Consider the following 23,941-nt stretch of genomic DNA (forward strand, 5'->3'; position numbering starts at 1 on the left):
TAAGAACATTTACTTTTGGAAGGCAAATGAAAACATGCAAAAAAAGTTGCAGTATTTTGGAAATTTCTGATGCCTCAAAAAGTGTATACGTGGTATCAGTTCTTATAATTTAAAAATATGACAGAAGATTTTCCTGTATCAATGTGTGTCGTAGGTTTTATAAAACCTATCAATAAGTGATTATTCTATGTTTCATCTTCAAGGAAAGGAGAGTATGCATAAAAATTTTTTTTCATACGAATTCAATTCCCAGAGTCATTTTGTCAATGCATAAACATTCATCTAAACTGCTCGGATACTATTACTCATTTCTGATACAACACAAATTATGGCTTGGTATTTTTTTTTTTTGTTTTTGACTGTAAGAAACACTCTGACATTACAACCATCATAAACGAGATATTTGTCTTTTACCTGACAAGAGCAATATAAGGAATACAGCAAAGAAGTCAGGATACTCTGCCAGACCAGGGTAATTCATTTTGAAGTAGGTTCTGAAGAAGTGACCAATCTGTTTCCCAAGAAGTTCATCAAAGGTGCCACTCCAGGCTCTTGCTACACTCGATGTACCTTCATAAAATACATGCATATTTACAGTTTTGCATGAATGCAATGAGATACAGTTACCTCTATTGAAAAGGAAATAAAACTAAACATGCTGCTACTTTTAAGTAGGGATTTTAACATTATAGATTTCCACCTAGTTAAATGACAGCATGCTATTCTGCAACTAAAATATACAAATCTATACTTAATTTGTTCCCATGATATTGCAAAAAATATTATATTTGATATCTTTCTGGAAGACACTTACTTCAAAAGTCAAAATATTCTGTGTATGTTAAACAATACAAAACAATGGTTTAATAAATAACATGAACGAAAGATTGTCTATCAGGAAGTAAAGCAAAAAAACACTAGGAAGATATATATTACTAGAGTTAGTATTTAGGACTAGTACTCTCCTCTGGTAAAGAATGTATGTGACTACAGCTAAATAAAACCTTATTCTTACCACTTTCCTACCAGGAATGCACTACAAAACAACACTCAGGTCTATTGATTTTGAAGTGATTTGGGCACTTCCTGTAATTAGGTATACATATACAGATAGGAATGCTTATACACCATACAGAGGAACATGCACTTCTGGTACTAAACACATCTAAATCAAATTTGTCATCTTTGCCAAAGCACTGAAGCATCTCTTTTAACATCTCCCACATAAGCACTGTTATTATTCAGACCTGGTCAACTTTGTGTTTTATGAGATCACAAGACAGAACATTTAATTAGTATGAGATAATAGTAACAAGTTAGGAACTAAACATCATGACTTTCTTAAAGGGAAATACTATAGCCATGGGAGTGGGCTCAGTTAAATGTTTCTGCTGTGTTTTCTACTAACATTATTCTTGCTGATCAGTACAGCAGTAAAATCACGTTTATTCTTGTTCATCATCACTACTGTTTGACACATCTTGCAAAAACTCTATTTACAAAGGAAATAACTTAATCAAATGACCTTGGTTATTTGATCCCAGTAGGACTGAAAAGCAACAGTAGCTAAGTGCAGAGACAGAAAGAAACAAATCCCTTTCTGATATCTGCTTTCTCAGAAAGCCTCAGGTCCCATGTTTGCTCTTAGGCTTACCTATAACATAGGATAAAATGAGATTCCAACCAGTGATAAAGGCCCACAGTTCACCAACAGCTACGTAAGTATACAAATACGCAGAACCAGTCTTGGGAACACGAGCACCAAACTCAGCATAGCAGAGACCTGCCATCACAGATGCCAAGGCAGCAATGAGGAAGGAAACAACAATGCTAGGTCCAGAATTCGATTTGGCAACTTCTCCAGCAAGGACATAGACACCAGCACCAAGGGTACTTCCAACTCCCAGTGCTATAAGGTCCAGCGTAGATAAGCATCGGCACAACGAGTCCTCAAGACCTTCCCCCTTGACATTCTTCTTACGCACCAGACACCGAACAAAGGTCAAAGCTGGTCCACAGGGCAACATGGTGGATGGAGAGCTCTGAAACAAAATATATTATTGCAGTACATTGCAGGTGGCACTGTAACTGTGCAAACCAGCTAAATAAATAAATGCATTTATATGAAGAACTTTAATCACACCTACAAATATATTTACACTCCTCTATGACAATGAACAAGCATGTGCTTTTCTCCCACAAGTCATCTGAGGGATTCAGTTATACTTAGGACTTATTTCTCCAGGGGAAAAGAAATAGTTTTGGTTTGCTATACAGCTGTAGTAAAAAGAAGAAATTGCTTCTCTTTATCTGTTGTTGGCTTCTTCTTAATCATTTCTAAAACAGCACCAGAACAGACATCTATTAACTCATACATCATTAGGATTTTCAAGATAAGGATCAACACGAACATAAATACAGATTTTAAGGATGTAACACTACAATATCAAGACAATAAACACCTAAAGTTTTAAAATACAGCATTCTGATGCAGCCAGTGCAATGTCCTTTAGGATATTCCCTTTTGGATTCAAATATATGGCTTTTACCTCTAGAATTCACTTTGGTAAAAACTGCTTGAAAGATTAAAGCATTGTTTCTACTCCCTCTCACATCAACTAAGTTTCCCAGAACCAATTATTTTTAAAAGAGATGTATAAAACTCTCCCTGCTAAGCTTCTAATAAGAACAGAAAGGTAAGAAGAGTTTGGTAAGAATTAAGTGAAGCTATCTGCCATTTCCTGAGACTTGTTGCAATCCATATCATGAATATCTATGTTGTGCTCATGATTTGCTTAGCGCAACCCTCCTAAGTGCAGGGACTGTTTTTCATTTAGACAAGTGTATTCTGCTCATATATTCCTCCATCTGTATCAGTCTTCTGGATCAGTAACAGGCATTTCTACTCATCACCAACAGCAATGATTTTCCATCAAGAGGGATGTCTTACTATGGCAGTATTTGCTCCTGGAACAAGAATTCAGACGCAAGAAAACTACCATTCTGAATGACTGCCTGAAAAAAATCCCTTCGATATTAAAGAGAGAGAAATCTGAGCAGAAACATTTTCCTCCTCTTCCTGCAACTCCCCCAGGTACACTGTCATCCTGCTTTAGTCTTTGAAGAGACTCATTAAAAAAAAAGTGTCCACTCAACTTTCAGGGAAAAAGAAGTTGGAATTAAAGTAAGCAGACTTGAATAGTCCAGGCAGACATTTAGTGCTCATTAGAAAGGTGATGACTGTCCCAGGACTGAGCAAAGGAGATGAGGCAGGAAAGGTTTTTTTGTTGTTTTGGTTTGAGTTGGTTGTTTTTTGGTTGGTTTTTTTTTGAGTGATCTTTTTCCCCCTCAAATAGATTGTTGATATTTCATTAACGGGAAAAGCTATTCTGGCAGACTTTGTTCTCTGAACATTAAACAATTTCCAAGGCTTTTGTTGTTCAAATGGATTTCAGATTACTCCATTCCTTTGCACTTCACAATAAACCCTGAAGATTGTAAAGTCATCTATCACAGTGGCCAGCTGGGTGCCATTATGGTTTTCTCTGTTGAGAGGTAATCTTTTTGAAAAAATATGTTTGGGTTTTTTTTTTCTGTTTCTACTTTCTCTGATCCCTGAAAGAACAGGAGGGGGTGAACTAGGTGATCTTCCAGGTCCCTTCCAAATTCCATGATTCTTTGTTTCTGAACAGGAGGCTGGTTCTTGCCGACCACAAGTCAGTGAGGTGAAACACCTCTTCTGACTCCAACCCACCCTTTCTTCTTTAGTCTTCTTTGAAACTGCAGCACAAGCAAAGACAAGGTAGAAGACACAAACTTCATAGAGACAAAAAAACCCTTCACACACAAAAGACATAATAGTTTAGGTACATCCATCTTTCTTAGCCCTGAAAAAACACATATCCTAGATGACCACTGCAATTCTGAATGCCTTACACTGGTTCCTAACTATCTATGTATGCAAAATGAATGTCTGACTGCTACTTCATAACCTCTGTTGCTGCCCCAAGCACAGAGCACTACCTCAGACATGGCCTCATTCGGTTTTGGATGAGACAATGGAAGAGTCCAGTACAGATCACTTCATATCTGAAGAACTGATGAGATTATTTGGTCTCCACACAGGCCTAAATGGCACAGGTGGTAACAAAGTGCCTTCAGAAATCACTGGCAAGTGATTCATCTAAGGTGTCTCCTGTAACAATGTACATTACCTGCTTTGGAAGAATAAGCTGGGCCCCTAAGGACATATGCTACTGAACAAGCACATCTCACCACAGCACTGCAGCTAAAAACACCTCAAGCTCAGCCACTAACCTACAGAAGAAGCAAGAAAGCAATGGCTGGGAGTGCCTTTTGGTGGCAGCATTGTCCTGGACAACCTCACACTGACTGCAGCCAGGCTCAGAAAGTACCTTAATCCTGCTGCATTGAAAACATGTTGGGGCCTCTGCAACCTCTTTACCCCTGCTGCCACCAATTCCAGCCGGGCCCCTCAGGCCTGTCTCCACAAAGCTGAGCAGCTCTGACTCTTCTCAGAGGCTTCCTCACAGCTTCAGCTTGATGCTTACAGGCATTTATCTCTAGTAAGATACCTATTAAGACTAAAAGCAGATCCAATTTCTTCTCCTGTTCAAATCTGTGCCAGAGACATTTGTCACAAGCAAACATCTATGAAGTCCATTCGTCACTGACCTTGGCAAGATGCCTTTGTTTGAAGCAAACTGAGATGGCAGCTCCAGACTCTGCTCACTCTGGGTCACTGCACTCCTGAAACCTTTCCTGGATTAAGTTTTTCTTTTGCTACAGATTACTCTGTAACACAGAAAATGTCTTCAACAGTCCTCCGAAAAAAGGAGACCCCGGTTCAATTGCCTGAGATTTGAAGATCAATGCTGAGTCCACATTCAAGCCTCTCTCTTCCCCAGATACATTCCTAGAAAGAAGTCCACAGCTGTTTGTGTCACAGCTTACAGTTTTTCTCTTTTAACTGCATTACAACAAAGAAATCAACAGGACAGGGGGACCTTGTTTTGACAAGGGAAGGGAAGGGAAATTGGATAGATCTAACACGAGAAAAAATGGAAAGCTTCTTCATGTCTCATGGACACAGACAGTACTTGTTGGAGTACGTGAATAACCAGAGATTCTTATCCTATCCCTTTCACTCTTTATTATCTTGTTTGTTTCTCTCTACAGTAGCTGCTGACAGAACCAGCTTCTTAATTTCAGTCTTTCCTGATCACAGAACTCCTGGCTATAAAGCGATAATTTACCTTATCACTTCTCATCTGAATGCAATCCCAAGCAGTTGAGTCCAGTCATACAATTCATACCTGGTATGAACTCAATTGGATAGACAGATGATCAGGAACATTTAACAGCCATCTGGTGCTAGGCTGTTCTAGCAGCACAAGTTTGGTCTAAAAAAAGTTTTATCTACAAACACGGTGCAAGGGCAAAGTGTCCATCTAAAAAGTTTCCATTTGTCTTTAAAACTGCACTGGATACTTCACAGTCTGTAAAACCTACACAAACTATCAACTTTCTACTCCAAAACAAAACACAAATAGGTGGATAATAATAGAGCATAAAAGTAACTGCCTGACTGTATAAAGTCAGTGTGTGCTGTACCAAACTTTCATTCAAAAATAACATTTTAATTACGCTAAATAAGTGAGTTAAGTCAGTACATATCAAATCCAAGCTTCAGATGGAAAAAAAAAAAAAGCTTTTGATTAAATTACCACTGCACTGCTGCTGCAAACCAATATTTGTACAAAAATTTCCGTTAAAGATTCTAATTAAAAAGGTAAACATTCTCCTACAAACAAGTATTATAAAGCCATATAATACCTCTGAAAGTTGATTGTTATGTATATGTAAAGATTCCTTAAGCAAAAGTAATTTAAAGATGATTTACTTCTAATTTATATTGTTAATTTCCTATTATATACTATAACATATGGTAAGTGTTAGGTGCAGTAGTTTAACACTTTAAATAGCACATAAATGATGAAGCAAATATCCTAGCTTGTCTGTAACATTCTCGAACTGCAGAAAAATAAATACGTAGATTAATTCAGAATCTTTCTTCAGCCTCAGTTTCCTGCAAAAACCTGTAAGTTGTGCCAGTTGTATTCCATCTGTAGAATTTAGCAGAAAAAATTGTTTGCAACATTTATTATTGCAAGACCTTATTCAAAGTTGCAGTGTTGCATTGCTTAGATCCGGTGTAATAAAATATGAAAGTAAAAAAAAGTCAAAAAGCATGTCTACAATCTATGATTCGACTGCAGCTGCAACTTTTTGATGTCCTAGAAGTTGACTTTGTGCCCAAGACAATAAAAGAATTTCTATTGTCTTTGAATATTTAAAGTAGTCTATCTAAATAATTCATAAGGCCCTAAAATTGGGAAGCAGCATCTGTAACAGAATATGCATAAATGGAAAATGAAAGATTTATCATCCAAAAGTAGGAACAGATTTCAGACTGAGAAGGAAGACATAAATCACATATAAGACACTAATTTGCACTCAAAGACATAACAACAATGTAAAGTACGCTAAATTTAATACCAAATAGCACAGGTATTGCTATTCAGAAAGCACATATGTTAACAGGCAATGTTTCATATGATAAGCATATGATAAGCATGTTTTCAGATTGCTTCTTTCAGCATTACAAACCTTATACAGAGCAACTTCTGCTAGACAATTTTCTGCTTCTCTTGCCCAGTCCTGAACTTCTGTAGTCCTAAATATGTGATTTTACTGAAATATGTGATAAAGCAAACTAAATGTGGTGTGTGAGCTGCTGTGAAGGAGGTGGAGGCTCTGCAGCCCCAGGTGATTGGAGGCTGGGAGCTGGTGAGTGATTTGCCCAGTGTAGGCAGGGAGGGAGAAAGTCTTGCTGCTGTTCAGATGAACCGTATCCACTTTCTCAACATTGTAACGTCATGAGGACGCAGTTTTCTCCCCTGAAACACACCTATCTCCCTACATACAAAGCACACGCGGTTGTGAAGGTACCCCCCATGCATCCCCAAGGGACTCTTTTTAAATACCCTGAATGACAAGAAAAATGGGGATGTGTTACTTTGTCCCCCACCGTGAAAAAAGCTTTCGCATTTGCTGCTCTCGTTACAAATAATTTGACTTTGAAGTCTGTTGAACACTTTGAGCAACACTCTGTAATGCTTTGAGACCTGAATCCAACAGTGAAGCATGGAAATAGCTTTTGCTGAGTGTATTTTAGAAGAACATCATTAATCTGAAAACTATTACTGTGATTAGAAACAAGACAGAAGAGTCTCTGTTTACAGAGCCTGGTTAGAGACCGTTCTGCTGACCCAGGACACACACTGTATAGCTTCTTCTCCTTTATATGGCTTGAAATGTAAAAATGATGAAATTAGAATAGTCCAGATATTCCTGTGACACAATCAATAAATAATCCTACTTTCTTAAAAATTACCTTCCATAATAAAGTAAACTCCAAGGATAACACACAGCAGTATTTTTACTACTTCAAGTGGCAGATAACCATACCCCAAACAGGTAGTATGATTTCCAGTCAATATTATTCACAGTATATTGTTTGTCTTTAAATATTTATGTTTCAGTATTTCTTTTTGTTCAGAGAACACTGAAATGACAAGTCTTGCAAAGAAAGTCTCTAAATTCCTCATCATTTAAAAATCTTTGCCATAAAAATATAGAGAAAAGAAAATGTATATACTGTGTCAGCCCCTGCGACTTGCTCCCAGCTTTCACTCTTCCCTGAGTGTAAATCTGCCCCTGCTGAAGGAGTGTGAAGGGCTCATATTCTTTTCCCATGAAATGTCCTACTTCCTGTGGTTAAATGTAAGGGACAGGACAACCTTTCCTTATCTCTCCTACCTCCAAAGATATACATCTCCAAAAAGAGGGTGCCATTTCTTACATTATCCAAGGCTACTCCTTTCTTAAAGTGCTAAAAAATGTAGGTAGAAAAGGTCTTGTTCATGGAAGCTGCAGCAATATCAGTACTCATGTTTTTCCTCATGTTGACCTCCATTCCAGCCACCTCATCCCTTACACTGGAAGACCACAAGCTAGGGACAAGCCAGAAGCTAATTTATCTGCTAATGCAGACAAACCCTATAGATACAGTATTCTGACCAACAACATTACAACATGACTTTAGTTCTGGCTTTGGGGAGTTTTGGTCCTGGCATTTTCTGCTCCTTAGCAAATATATCACTCTTGCATTCATCCAAAGTGCCTCATCCAACATTTCTCCGACTTGTGTCCCTAGGGTTTCTGCAGCAGATTCTTGCCATAAAGAATTCGCTTAGAAATTCTCTTCTTGCTATGCATCAGCTGACCACAATAGAAGGAATGAACTGAAAGAGAGAACTATTTTATTTTCCAACAGAAGGCTCTTTTAGGACTTTCTCTTCTGGTGTCAAAACAATATGAAGTTAATGTCAGAGATTTATGCAGAAATGTATGCCAAGGGATTAAAATAATAATAATTCCAATTCATTTGTGAAAAGAAACTCTTGCACTGACTAAATCAAAACACTGTAGGAGTCCAAATGACAAACTATGCCTGGTTAAAAGCTGCTCTGCTGTTGTCTCTGACTTGTCTCACAGATACAGCCTCACAGCTTCAGGCCAAACAGCCATGCCTTCTTACATAACTGGAGGTGTTAGTTCGGCAAAAGCATATCCATGTGCTTGCCCATATGACTACTCATAATGTGTGGAAGTTAAACATGAACAAAAGTGCTGGCAGGACTGGGCTCTAAGTAAACCATTACAATCCCTCAAATAGAAATTTCAAATAGAGCCTGCTACTTCGCCTTGAAAGTCGGGACTTTGGAGCCAACTGTAACAAAGGTGAGTTCTGATATTCCCGAGAAAAGAACAACATGACATGGTTTTTACAAATCATGCAGCTCCTGCAGGATATGAGAAGATGTATTAGAATTTGTAAAAGGATTCATGAAGTTCCGGCAGGCATCTTTTCTGTGTCAAAATAATAAAGTAGACAGCATTTGGATGTTACCTGCTGGGATGACCCATATTTAGGAATTCAAGCCTCTCAGTCACAGGTGTCTACATGGACAACTGCTTCCACAGGATGCTTTAAGGAAATTCATTAAATTTCTGGAGTATTAATTCATACAAGTTTTAAAAATGCTAAATCAATCTCCCAGAAACTTCTGAGATTCTTCTAGTGGTTTTAAAATGCCCAGTTGCTGCCTTTCTTGATTCCCACTTACTGCAGTGTTCTCCCATTAGAGGCATATCTTATCCATAGCAGATTAAACCTCTGCTAAAAAGCATCTAGTGACATAGACTTCTAAGACTTTACTGAGAATGTTTCTCTTGCACATACAGAAGCAAGACTGACCAGAATCCAAAATACTAAGGCATTGAACATTTTTTGAGATGTAAGTTACTGAATACTGTTGTATTCTACTTTTTCATGAGGCTCGTGGAACTCACACCATCTCAAATCGAAGCAAAGAAACTTAAAAATCCATTTATGACATCACTCCAAGATAAATGCCAAATGTGTAGTAACAAACTAGTGAGCATGTACATTTGTTTATTATGGAAACTTAAGCAGATAACAAGCACATTATTTTCTTATTATTTGAATTAACCAACTACAAATTAATTGTCCAGTCCTTTTATGATTGTGTATACATATTTTTATACAGAATCTTTAAGAATACATAATCTCTTTCTCAGTTTATTTTGATTTTTTATTGTTGAGGGAATATTTGGATTTTATTTTAAGATCTCTCAATTAGAAATTTCCAGAGGTATCACATTAGCAATAATTTCCTATGCTGGAAAATGTCTGCAGAAATGATAAGAAAGTTGTTGTTTTATTTACTATTTTCATCACTAACTGCAGGGACAGCTCATCTTCTCTCCCACATGGAGATCTGGTGAAATCCAGTTTTTCAATTTTTTCTCTTCTGAGCCTTGGGAATATTCTATAAGTTTATGACTTTTAATTCTACTCACAGTGAACACAGATCATCTCAATAAACTTTTAATATGATCTCCCCCCCCTTCATCACTTTCTTCCCTGGCCACTTTTGATGAATCTGAAAGGCATGCCCAATCTCTGACCAAAGGATGTCACACAGATAATTATGAATTCCCTCAGATTTGCCTCTCTGACTAACAAGTACTGACCATCAGCCAAGAAAAAAATAAAGCATATTTAGTTAGAAAATTATCTCATATTTGTTCCTTAACAAAATGTTCACCTCTTTCATCTTTTTTATTATCCATCGATTGAGGTGAAAAAAGATACTACTGCCCTTATTTGTTTCTACTTCTTCTTCTACTTCTCACATACTTCTTATAAATGTACAGGAAAAAAAAATAGCCTCATCTCCAGCCATGGTGTGAATAAATCAGAGGGAAAATTCCATAAAAAACTAGATTCTATTCTAATCTGGAGATTCTATGTGCTTAAAAACAAACAAACGAAAAACAAACAAACAAAAACAAACAAACAAAAAAAAAACAGGCAAAAAAATCGGGCCCCACAATCTCCAGACACTGCAGATAACTTGCCTAGTTATCACTAAGGAGATTTTTTTCTTTCTTTCTAAATATTGTATGTGTGTTCATGTGCGTGTGTGTTACATGTGTGTGTCTGAGTGCAGACCACGGTATTTTTTGGATTGTTTTTCAGCATCTACTATCCAAAAGGATGGCTTATTTCTGGGTGGCCCAGCCACTGTTGTTATGGCTGGATCACAATTAGGAATAATTTTGTCCTCCTCCCTTGATTTCTCATGAACTCTGGTGGCAATGACAGGAACTTGAGTTCAAAGTGTCGGTGTAGAAGAAGGATCTAGCCACAAACCATTCCTTTCTCACCTCAGGAGAAGAAAGTGCCCAGCACGGACTCAGTTCTAAAGAGCCAAATCCAGCAAACAGGTTGCTATTTGAAATGCAATGATCTAGGAAGTTATACTAAAGATATTTCATGTCTTCTGGTGCTATAGTTCCATGCACAGCAGAATTTCCAGCTAGAGCAAGAGACAAAAATTAACCTTGAAGATATGCCATAAGATCTACTTAGAACTATTTGGCTTCTTCTACTGATTTAGTCATGGATCTATTCCCAAAGCCTGCACATATAGAAGATTACAAAATTAATGAAATTTGATATTTTTCAGCTACTTATAAAAACCTGTCACAGATGACTTCTTCTTGTGTAGCACAGCATTTGCATTTACATTCCCTCTGAATGACAGTAGAGTTTTTAGCTCAAGTGAAACCAGCAGCACTACCAGCCATCCTAACTCACACTTATGATCCTTAGACATGAACTGGATGTTGACAGAATTCACAGTAAGGGTGATAGAGCACTGGAACAGGCTGCCCAGGGAGGTTTTGGAGTTTCCTTCTCTGGAGATATCCAAGACCCACCTGGACACCTATCTGTGCAGTCCACTTTAGGGAGCCTGCTTTGCAGGGGGGTTGGACTCGATGATCACTAGAGGTCCCTTCCAACCACAACAGTTCTGAGATAAGCTTGTGGGTTTTTCTGAGTCAACTCACTTACTCTAGTAAGTATAGCTGAATATAAACTTTGTAATCTTCTAAGCAGTAGAGATAAAACTTCACAAGGCATGTTTCACTTTCTCTGAAATTCCTTACAATCATAAAGAGAAATGAATACAATATCTAAAGTAATAGAACTGTTACATTATCTTCAAAACCGCTCTTAAAAAGATGGGTTTTCTGATGGGAATTACAAAACCTACCACAAACTGCAGACAACTAATCAACAGCTGGGAATACTACCAGTAAGTTTAAAAGGATGTTTTAGTTCAGGCAGAAGTAAGTGGGTGAATTGTTCACAGCTGAAAAACTTACTTTCCCTCCAAAAGACAACAGTTGGCTTACCACTGGACTGCAATGTTTCATATAGAAATGGTGATAGTTGTTAAACCAAAACTTGGGAATGGGAGAAAAATGAGCTCAGAGATCAAAGAGATCAAAGACAGCTAGTCTTTATGAATAAGGACTCCACTGTGTTTGTTTCTTTTTAAAATACAACTTTGCTCTCTGCTGTGATAGCTGTATGTGTGCGTGCCATTTGAAATTTTGTCACGACCTACACATAGATCTCAGAAAACACCACTGAAAAAGCACAGAGGTGTTCAACTGTAAAATACACACTGGGATCAGTGATGTGATGACAATCTCATGACCCCTTCAAGAGTTGAAGTAATTTCCAATTGTCTTTCATTCTACCTGTTCCTAAAGTTCTGTAAGGTTGGCCCTGAAAACAAACAGAAAAAACATCCCAGAAAGCTATTTCATACGATGACAGTTGTGTTCTGTTAGCAGGTTCAAAGCTTGAAAGCTAACATTCAGCTGGGGAAATTGATAAAACAATGAGTCTGACTCTTTCTGAAACAGCTTATCATGGTTTATTCATGCTACTTTATTTTCTCCCCTTTCTCCCACAAAGGACCAGAAGATCAAACAAAAATAATGTTCACAGGCTTGACTGTCTGGATCTAAACCAAAGCACATTCGGAGAAGCCTGGGTAAAAGAGTACATAGACGTCTTTCAAGTGAACGTGATAAGTGTTCAGAGGATTTCTTTCTTTAAAGTTTATCAGACTAAGTATATGGCATACAAAGACAGCATAAAAACAAGTACATGCTGGATAAAAGGCCATTCGGAAGCATACACAAACCTAGATGAAGAGCCTAGGATATGGAAGAGTTAATTTTGGTATTGGTACAAATTCTGAAACAGTACAAAATATCTAAAGAGAAGCTACTGGCAGTTTGGAGCATGATAGTCCCTCAAATTAACTGGACATCTCCCAAAAATATAATTGGGGATTACAATGACTGTTACTCGTATGTTTGGCTTCAGACTTCAGCCACAAAGGATTCCTCATGGCATCTATGCTTATTAATATTGATGCACAAAGACAACCTGAATTATTTTACCCATTCTGCTAGGAAATATCTCAACACTCAAATAAACTGAAAACTATCCTAAAAGAAAAAAAGAAGAAAAAAAAAAGAAAAAGAAGAAAAAAAAAAAAGATTGTAGCTGATGAGTAATTTTTTTTTTTCATATCTGTCAGCTTTTCAGATTACTAGCAGTGTTTTGTATTATAGCTAAAAGTAAAATGACTTGGTGACCCCAGTTATTTGGATAATTCTTGAGGTTGATGTGGTTCAAATTCATGGAACTAATTTGTCTGGATAACAGCTTTACAAAGGTTCAGAAAAGTCTAGACATTTTAACTGTGGGAAAAAAAAGATGCACAGTCACTTTTACTCAGACTTGAAAAATAATATCCTGCAGTCATCCTTTCAAACTGCAAATGGTACTTCTAAAGTCAACAGCAGACAAAGTAAATCAGTTGAAAATAGCTGTTTGTACAACACTAGGTTCCAAGGGAGATAGAAACAGCCTTTGATTCAACTGCTTTACCAGAAATGGCACAGCAAAAAAAAAAAAAAAAGTCAGATATCTGCAGTGCTATAGACTCCACACAAGCTAATTATTAAGGTAAGTGGATTTTCAGCTAAAATAATACAATTTAAAAGTCAGCTACTCCTCAAAGAGTGATGTAACTGCAACTGAGATTGGGGCAGAAAAGTTGTGAGATTCATGAAAAGTCAGAGGCAGCTTCCAGCAGCATCACACAGCTTGCCTAACTGAAGAGAGGAGAAAAAGGAGGAGAGGGAAGAAACAAACATTTCATCTGAGTTCAACATTGGTCTCTCTCACTACAGCTACAATTTTAGCTTCAAATTAAGTTTTCAAACTTAGTTTTAGCATACTTTGGCCTTACTCCATTCTGGCCTGGAACTGTGTTTCAAAACTGGTTTAACTGGAATCACGTTCAAATACCACTGCCAAGCTGTTTAAGCTCCAGAGCAGGAGAGGAAGGAAGAGTGAAAGAGTCATCTTCTTTCTTTAAAAAAAAATAATAATAATAATAATTCCTTATCCCTGATCCAAAAATTCAGTTACATAATCAAAAGCTTGAAATCCTTCAAAATTATGAGCTTTGTTATAAAAGTTCTTGAATTTAAAACAGATTGCACCCACATGGCAAAAATTGTTTCCATAAACACACTTTTTAGTAAAACAAAAAGCTTTTCAGCTGTGCTAATATTAAAAATATGACTGCAATTATTCATCCTGCAGTAACACCCAGCTCACAATCAAGGCCAGCCCAAAAGCTTAATCTGAGAAAAACCAACAGTATGAGAAAGGCAGAGGAAAAACAACCAAATACAAGTGAAGTATGTGGGATGGTGGCTGCATGTCTTCCTAGTGATGTGTCATCCATTTTCCCAACTGTCAGCTCCAGTACAGCCATTGTTATAAGCACATTCAAACAAGAATGAAAACAGTTTGTAAAGTTTGCCTTTCAAATATCGCTCAGTTGATTCAGGCCAGGAACTGGATTTCTTTGCCTTGCAGTTCAAGTTTGGCTGACTGCTTCCTGCAGAAATACTTTTAGTCAACTTCCTGCCAAAGAAGAACTCAATAGGATTGCTCCCTACCTAAATTCTTAAAGGGTTCTTTCTTTGGAGCTTTCTAGGTTACGCAGATCCAACGTTTTGCATTACACAGCAAATGCAATCCATAAAAAAAATAACTTTATGCTTTGTTTTTGACAATGCTCCATCAGTTGAAGGTGGGCAGTCAGTCTAGAATAGGAAGTTCTCCTCTTTGAGTACTACATTTCATTAGAGCACTCATACACATCAAGAGCACTCCACTAGAAGAGTTTTTATTGTCTTAGACTTTACAGTGCCGTACTTTGCTCATTTTTGATGGGCTACTGCCAAGATAAACAGAGATAGGTAATCAAACAGTGCTAGAATCTTGCTTTTACTTCCTACCATTCCCATCAACAAAGAATAAGTCCATCAGCCCCAGAACTTAGAAAGCAGCAGTGAGACACATTTGGATCAGGACTAGATGAAGAACTAAGAACCGAGATTAGGTTTGAAATGGAATCAGAAAGAACAGAGGCATGTACAAGTGAAACCGTATTTATATCACAATCAGTGAAGTGATCTGACTGCAGCAGGTATAGGCAGAGCCAAGTTATCCCTGGTATATATACACTCTGCTTTTGTCCAGATCAGATGCATATTTTCAAAGATATTCTTTTAGTACTCATGGCCATTCATTGCAGTTTGTCCCATTCTGTGGCACAACAGTGAACCTTCCTTCTGGAGCAAAGGAAATTGGAACACGTGCTCCACAACAGTGCCTAACACACTCCAACCAGTCTAGAAGTAGATACCTCCCATTTCCTTCTTGATATAAATTTCATACTACTGCTGTACACCTTTGTTCAAATGTTTTAAAACATGTCATTTGCTTATCCAAGCACAGCAAATAGGCCGAGGCAGGCATCCAGGCACCGCCTTCCTCCTATCATCCAAAAGCTCACTGTTATACTGTACAAGCATCAAGTCACAGAGAGAGAGGTCACACTCCCACTGCTGTACAACAACAGCCCTCTGGTTATTCTTTGGATTGTTTTTCTTTGGATGATGACTTGCTTGCTAATTTGTAACAGAGTCCCTTTTACCCAAACCATTTTGTGATTCTACCACTACTAAAAAGGCCCTTTCTGTCATCTTTTATAAGTAGAATTCTGCTGCATGGCATTGTTGAAATTTTCATAGTCTAGAACACAATATAAGGCTAGCATACTAGCTTAAGTAATGAGAAAGATTCCAGAAGTGGCAGAAGGTTCAGATCCACATTTCTGATACAATCTTCAATAATATGTACAAAAAAGAACAAACCTCTCTAAATGTTCAAATCAGTAACAAAACCCAGTAAAAGAATCAATGAAGGATGGGACAAAGCTTTTTTGTGATTTTCATTTTTTTCTGACTAGGATAGTCAGCTGCTGCTCTCTATACATCTGGGTGTGGGGATGTACTCTGAAATACCAGTTTGAATGTATGGTACAGTCTGCTTCTCATTTTGCAGAGTTGGGTAGGATTTCAACAGCTATAGAGCTTTGCTCTGTAGTAAGCCCCAATTCTCCACTTTTTGAAGGCTGGTACAATGACAAACTTGGCCTCCAGAGGCTGGAAGATATGTTTCTTGTGATGGCTCCTACCTCAGAGTATGTACTCAAGAACTTATCTTTCCTTTCTGCCCAGTAATCAACCTGGGACACAGCATTGAATGAAGCCAAATGAACTCCATCAGAACTGCATCAGTCACAAAAAAAATTAATGTCAAGGACTTCAGTATTTCAGATGGGACATCTTCTGGGCCCCTAGGATAGGAGTTTGTGGTAAAATATGCAGCCTGACACAATCTCCTTGGCTGACCAAATTCTACATCCAGGCAGATGGCTTCTATAGGATTTCCAATTCACAAACTTGGACAAGTTGTGTTATGTGGAGAGATTTTTGTTGTTTTACTTGAAATCCTGCTTGCCAAGATTCCAGGAGAAATGCAAATATTCATTTTCAAGCCAGCAGTCATGTCAGTTGTCTACAAGAACACCACTTCACGGAAGCAGCACTGTGAAAAAGTTGTTATACACTGCTGCTGGTGGTGTTCTTCAGACTTTTGGTGAACTTTTCAAGAGGTTTGTTTACCATCAAGTGAAGAATCCGTGTACAACCCTTGCAAGCTTGTCTCCTTAGAAAGAAGCCGCCCTACAAACAACTGGTTTTCCCTCTCAATTCAGATGATCTTTCCAAGGGTTTGCATTCAGCAAAGTTGAGAAATTCAGTGTTGCATAGTATCCTGCTGTGTATTTTCAGAGTCCTGTCTCACTGTACGCAGCAGAAGTCAAAATACAAAATGCAATCTTATTTTCTCAGATTTTCAAGTTTCCTTCCAGACACTAAAAATAAAAAAGACAGTACCAGCAAAGATGCATTTGGTGAGTGCCATCTTCTTGATTAAAATGCATTACTTCTTCTAGCTCCTATCCAAAGGAATTAAACTATGGAATTGGACTCCACAGAAGTATGATTCTAAATGCCCAAACTTAATTCTGAATTTTGAGGGATAAAACATTCCTGTGACCAAAAGTTTGCAGTTAATGCTTCCTCCAGATTAAAAAAAAAAAAATGAAAGAAAGAAAAAGAAAAAAGGAAGGAAACCAGAGAAGATAAATTATTCTATGTTATACAGCTGTGTAGAGCATATTCAGTACTTTCTTGTAGTAGCAGCACAATTTAAGCAGTTTCTACTGCTTAGTCTCTTCTCTGCATCCATAGTTGGATGGTAGAGCGCAGCCATGTATGTGGTCACATGATAAAATGGAAGAGGGAACTGATCCTTAATCAAAATTATCTCAAGGAAAAAAAAAAACCAAAACCTTTCTTAACCCAGTTTATTGCACAGTATCACAAACAACTGTGCAGGCACAGAGGGGTGGTTATCGAAGCAGGAACAAAAGATAGCAGCCTGGAGCAGAACACAGGAGCTGCTTATGCTGACACTGCTTCAGAAAGAAATGCACAAACTAGACCTGTGAGCACATCAAGATGGAGAAAGCTACCTGTTTCCCAGAGCATAGTGGATACATTCTAATTAGTAACAACAAAATTGTGTAAAAGTTCGCCTTACATATCAGAAAGTTGACTTAATTGATTGTGTGTGGGTGAAAACACAACATCAACATTATTTTACTGCAAATTCTGCTCTTTTTGCATCTGGTTCACTGAACTAAGTGCAACCCATCTGTTACCACACAGGACAGAAAAACAGTCAAACAGAAAAAAAAAAAAAAAATCTTAAATTTAATACAAATCAAAGTTATTTACTTAGACAACTAATGAAGTGAAGTACACAGGCAATTAAACACCATAGAAGGCTTTAAAGACTACTACAGACTTTCTGGGAGGCTTATAAAAGTTTATATCTGGACAATTAGATTTAAAATTGGGTTATTAAGTCTGATGTTGAAACTCATTAACTCAGAATTAGACCTATGCATCTAATAAATTAAAATAGTCTCATAAAATATTTCTAGTAGTTGGATAATGCATGGGAGCTTGCAAACAATTCTGGACTGGATACTCAGAAGCAGTGTCTGACTAAGAATAAATGTTGAAACAATTAGAACAGATTTCTTTCATTTAGTAAAAGCATGTTACAGGGCTGATCTGTCCCCCAGTTACTTCCATTTCCACTGTGCAAAAAAACAGACAGTACCTTGCTGCTGGAAGACAGTCATTCTACCAGACAGTCTCATAGCAAGAATAACTTGCTACTATATGGTACACATGGTATTTTTCAAGATCAAGCTCTACCATTGTAACAAAAGTTGCAACTTCATGGGACAAATTAGGAGAAAGATTGCTGCTTTCTTTTTTTTTTCTTCCCAAATTATGTACAAACATGTATATTTTAATTCCTGAAAACTTCTCATCTTAAAAATATAAAGGAGTCTCTGCAGGCCTTGGTTGATGTAAAGGAAAAAGCCATGAAAGTAATTTGCACAAACAGGCCAGAAGGTAACTCCAAACCCAACACTTCCCTATGGAACAGGAGAAAGCCTTATTCCACTTGCAGAAACCTTGTTCCACCTCCTTTCCCCTAACTTCCCAATGCCCCTTGCCAAGTCTACATAAAGAAACAGATACAGTTTGGAAAGTAATGCTCAGGTATAATATATCTCTTGTTTCCAAAGTTTCTAAAGACATTGTTGTGGACAAAAAACAACTGCAGAACATACAATTTAATACTCTGTAACAAGTACTGCAAAAAGCTATAAGAATTTTTTCTAGCCTTCAATTTCCACACAATAGAACTGATGTTTCATGACACGCAGTTCTTCAGTAACACCCTTGAAAGACCTTCCCCCTCTTTACATCCTCGCAGCAGAAGAGTGTAATTAAGTGCTGCTACCAACAACGTGCAGATACTCACTTGAAACCATTAAACAATTTAGACTAACTTGATGAGGATCAAAAATACAGCTTAGTTATCTAAATTCCTTCTCCTAAAAAGCCCACCAAAATAGCGTACCTTTGAAAGGAACCACACATTCATACTAATTCTATATTTCCACAAGCCTTTTCACCTAACTTACAGTGCTGAAAGCACTTCATGACAAGTCACATCCTATTGTTTTCTCTCAATTGCATGATGGTCCAAAAATACGCAAGAGCAAAATAAAATCTGTATTATAACAAATCGTGCATAAACACCAAATTGAAAGGAATTAATTTAAGTCCTCGTGGGAGTAATCAGATATCTTCACAATATCCAAATGCTACATTTTCTTTAACCAGTATGGAGATGTTTCTCAATCTAATGAAACTGAAGAAAGGACAATAAATAATCCCTTCCTTCTAAATTCCTTTTAAATTATTATTTATTCCATAACCACAATGCACATGGTACTGCACAAATAAAATAAACACAGTCACTTTCTCATCTTGTCAAACAGCTTGCAATCAAACTTCAAACATAGAAATAACTAACTTCAAACAAAATGGTCTAGGACCAGGGATTAGCTACATGAATTCACACAGCTACAAAACAGGTTATCCACCAGCTCATTGTTTTCAGAGCAATGAAAGTAAAGATCAGCCTGTATTGAACCCAACCTCCCATCCCCAAACAAAGTAATATAAAGAAGAACGTACTTTACAGCAAAAATATATTTATTCCATATGTTTCTCAGAAAACAGCATTTTATTCTGAAAAAGCAAAAAGCACAGATGAAGAGATGTGTATTATATACGAAAACAATAGTAAAGTATGGTAAAATGATTTGGTGCAGTTTCTTTTCTCCTCCAGTTTAATCTCAAAATTGATGAATTATTTGAAATTAAATGCCTTGTAGAAGATCCGGAAGGAAAACTTATTTACTTGGAATTTGCCAGTGCAACACCTTTCCACAGCAGATACAGACCTTTCTACAGCTCACCATAATTCTAGCAACCAACACAACTGAATGAGTCATTAAGGTTGGAAAACACCTCTAAGATCAACTAGCCCATCTGCCCACCTACCACCAATATTGCCCACTAAATCGTGTCCCCAAATACCATACCTACACATTTCTTGAACATCTCCAGGGACCATCTCTTTCTGGTATTATGTACGTATGGCAAAACAATTTTCAGAAATGAGCTAATTTAATGAAACCAGCAATACATCATAGGGGCAAAACAGACATTGCCATTACTGGCACAGTGGACTGTGGCTCACCAACACTGACTGCCCATTCTGATTACTTATCAGAAACAGCAGCTGTTGTGCTCACTCTGCTGCATTTCTGATGAGTTGTCCTGGGGAACCAAAGCACCAGACATTACCTTTCTCTAGCAATTGCATGGAGGTTTTTATGGATCAGCTATATTAACTACAAGTTCTGATAGGAAAAGGTGGTTGAAAAAGTCAAATGGAAGGACTCTGTGGACTCCAGAACAACAATGTGATAGTTTATATACTGTTTCCTTTTTCTTTTTCTTTTTTTTTTTCCCCTTCTCCTGCGTGACTGGTTAACTTATACTTACCAGATGTATGCAGCCACTGAGGCACTAATAAAGAATTCTGTCATTTCATAACACGTTTTGGTGCAGAAGTTAGATAAAATATAAGGTCTCTATCCTTAAATTTAACCATGCCAATATTCTACTCTAGTTTGATGCTTAATTCTTTGAAACATATAGTGGGTATGCACATATAGACATACAAATGCACACAACCTATTGTAGGGTATTAGGGTACCTGCTTTAGCAGGGGATTTGGATTCAATGCTCTCTTGAGGTCCCTTCCAAACCCTGCAATTCCGTGAAGCAACACACATATGTGGGAGCCTACACAGTCTAGGGCAGAATCTTAATGGCCATGGTAAGTAAAATACACATATGACAGCTTTTTTGTATGCTGTTCCAGCAGCAACTCTCCCCTGTTCGCATCCAGTATACTTAGACCCAATACCAGCCACTAGACTCCACTTTTAAGACACCCCCAAACTGCACACCCTTATTTTTACTGGAGTTCAAGCTTAAGTGAGACTGATGGAACTAAAGGACATCTGTGTAAAAAGTTGCTCCAGATCAAATTTTGACATTAAAAGTCTGCATCAATCATTTTGCAAGTAGAATGCTTTATTCAAGGCCATCATGCTTTTCTTCTCCAGCTACGTATTACAAGATGCCTTGAGCTAGCTGCTTATTGTATAGTGTAGAACATGCAATACATTTCTCCATCCATATCCAAAATACATTCTGAAATCTCTTATTATACATCTATGCAATTCTGTGCAGGAACTTGCGGAAACAATGACAACATTCAGTGCACTTCCTTAAAAGCACATCTACTAGGTTAAATTACGCCACTGAAATCAGGCAAGATAATACCGTGGCTCTCGGATGACTGTCCTCAGTGATAAAACTTAAAAATCCCAGAAGATCCCATTTTTACTAGTAAACTTTATAAATCTCACTGGAGTTGTAGTGGCAGATACTCAAATGAATGCATTTTCCTGCAGAGTACACATTTGTCATTATCTGAAAGTTCAACCATTTGCTTCCAGCAGCTTTGCCACTGGACTGATTCTAAATCACTTGGCTACTAAATCGTACAGCAAGATTCTTATCCCAACTGGACAATACATAGAAGGTTGAAGAATTGACACGACAGGATCAGAACTGTATGGTGTCAGTGAAGGAGGAGCACAAAGGCAGAGTGATAAATGGGAAAAGTGTTAGGAAGGTGGACTTTCAGATAGAATTTTCAGATACAGAAACATGACACCGCCTTTTCTTTTTTTTTCATGCTTTCTAATAATTTCAATAGCATCTAAAATAATTTTCTACTATGTAGAAAACTGAGTGAATAATGTGAATGATGTTCTTATTTATAGTCACAAATATGCATACAAATGGCAATGCAAAGTTTTCTACATTTCTGGCAATATGGCATTAAGAGATCTTCACCCGTCTGGGACATACCAGAACTAAGATCTCAAAAGTTTACAATTTTGGAAAGAAAGCAAAGAAATTTAAGGCCAAGAAACTGCAATACTCAACAATCTCTTCCCTCTCCCTGATTCACTTCATCTACACAGATGTTTCTCATTGATGTACATATACCATTCACTGAGTTTGATCACAAACTGACTGTAACATCTACTATTCCCCTGGAAAAAGGGAAAATGAAAGACCCACTACTTTACTGAATTCAAAGCTGCTACACCAGAAGCAGCTATTGTTGTTGCTTGGCTTCTCTTCTCATCACTCCCTCCTGTCCCCCACTCCCAGGCCTGTCCTGATGTTTTATTTCCACTGGCTTCTCTATGCAAAAGTTTATAGTTGATAGAATATTTTCCAAACATGTCATTGATGAAAAACCTGGTGGAAGGAAAAAGAAGAAATGGCAGAAAATTGATAAGGTCAGTATCAAAATGGAACAAGAAGTCAAAGACAGAATTGGAAGCTTGCTAAAACAACACAGAATATATTTTAAATTAACATCCAACTTACTATTATCCACATAAAAGACCCCCTGAAAGCTTCTACCCTGAATTAAGTCCTCCTATGAGCAAGGGAGTTAAAAACAGAACAGCAACAAAAGAAAGTAACCTGTGTGCTTTTTTTTTTTTTTTTAATTTGTCAGAATGATACTTGTCTTATAATGGGCAGATGTCAAAATGAATCTTACAGATCACTTTGGATGAAAATGATCAAAAGCTATACTAGCAAAGCTTAGAGAACTTTACCATCTTAAAACCTCTACGATAACTTAGGGAATAAGATTTAGCTCAGCTTTTTTTTTTTTTAATCATTTGCTCCTTCTCCTTAATTTCCTTCTGTTTTAAACACTGTTTACTGCAAAATTGAATTAAAAAAACAAAACCAAAAACAAAAAAACAAGCAAGGCATATAAGGAGGAACTAAATCTTCATATTACCTTTCCATAAATTTCCATACATCTTTTACTGAAGTCATTTTTACTCTAGCCAATTTACTGACTTTCAGGAGGAAAACTTCATTGCATTTGAGCTTCACAAAGTGACCAGTCTTCATTCAAATTCAAAGAATCCCAAGTTATTTTTAAATAACATCAGATGGACAAAAGACTACTCCATGCATGGATAGCCCTCAGCACAATGGATACTAACAGGCTAAAAATGAGTAATTAAAAAAATATATTGTCATAGCGACTTACATATCTACGGGGTGTCATTATTTCTGTCTCTGTCTATACAAGAGCCCAGTGGGTTCAGAAGCATTGTGTAGACAGGGTTAGTATCAAGTGGAGCCAACTACAGCAATGAACTGCTTACAGGAGCAGGTAGGTAATGCAAGCCAGAATTCAAAAGATTTTCCACACTGTGTAATCCAAATTCAGATCCAAGATCCACTTTGTACTGAATCTGCACAATGTCTACATGAACTTTTCATAGAATTTATTTTGTCTTTCTAGGGTAAACAAACTATCATCAGCTTCTTTCAATATAAACAAGCTCTATATACTGTGATCCCTTGTCTTACATTCCCCATTTTCGAAACATTTGAACACCTCCTAATGTATTCTGTTTTGGTTTTATTAAGGAGGAATACAAAGAGAAATGGCTTGAAAGCTTTTAAAATAAATACTGGTTGGGTATTAATGTACAGAGGGACCTGGCAGCCTGGAGAAGTGCGCCATGAAAACCTAATGAGGTTCAGTAAGGCCAAGTGCAGGGGGCTGCACTTGGGTCGGGGCAATCCCAGTTATTTATACAAACTGGGGGAAGATCTCCTTGAGAGCAGCCCTGCGGAGAAGGACTTGGGGGTCCTGGTAGACGAGAAGCTGGACATGAGCCAGCAGTGTGCGCTTGCAGCCCGGAAGGCCAACTGTGTTCTGGGCTGCATTAAAAAAGGGATGGCCAGCAGGGAGAGGGAGGTGATCGTCTCTACTTGGCTCTTG

The 23,941-nt window shown here is 37.5% G+C and overlaps 1 protein-coding gene across 3 annotated transcripts in view; it reads right to left on the minus strand.

Annotated features, from left to right (window-relative positions):
* SLC7A2 (solute carrier family 7 member 2) overlaps positions 1-23,941 on the minus strand; it is a 43,377-nt gene that overhangs the window by 17,853 nt on the left and 1,583 nt on the right. For 2 of the 3 annotated variants that reach the window (XM_085223061.1, XM_085223059.1), the window contains exons 2-3: positions 1,655-2,042; positions 415-570 (exon numbers count right to left, since the gene is read on the minus strand). In XM_085223061.1, the coding sequence (XP_085079187.1) occupies positions 415-570; positions 1,655-2,027 (529 nt within the window). In that variant the 5' untranslated portion in view covers positions 2,028-2,042. Of the gene's footprint in view, positions 1-414; positions 571-1,654; positions 2,043-6,690; positions 6,819-23,941 lie in introns of those variants that run through there. The other variant, XM_085223060.1, reaches the window with a different exon arrangement.

Source organism: Meleagris gallopavo, chromosome 4, assembly GCF_905368555.1.
Source record: "Meleagris gallopavo chromosome 4, MGAL_WU_HG_1.1, whole genome shotgun sequence".
NCBI classification, from domain to species: domain Eukaryota; kingdom Metazoa; phylum Chordata; class Aves; order Galliformes; family Phasianidae; genus Meleagris; species Meleagris gallopavo.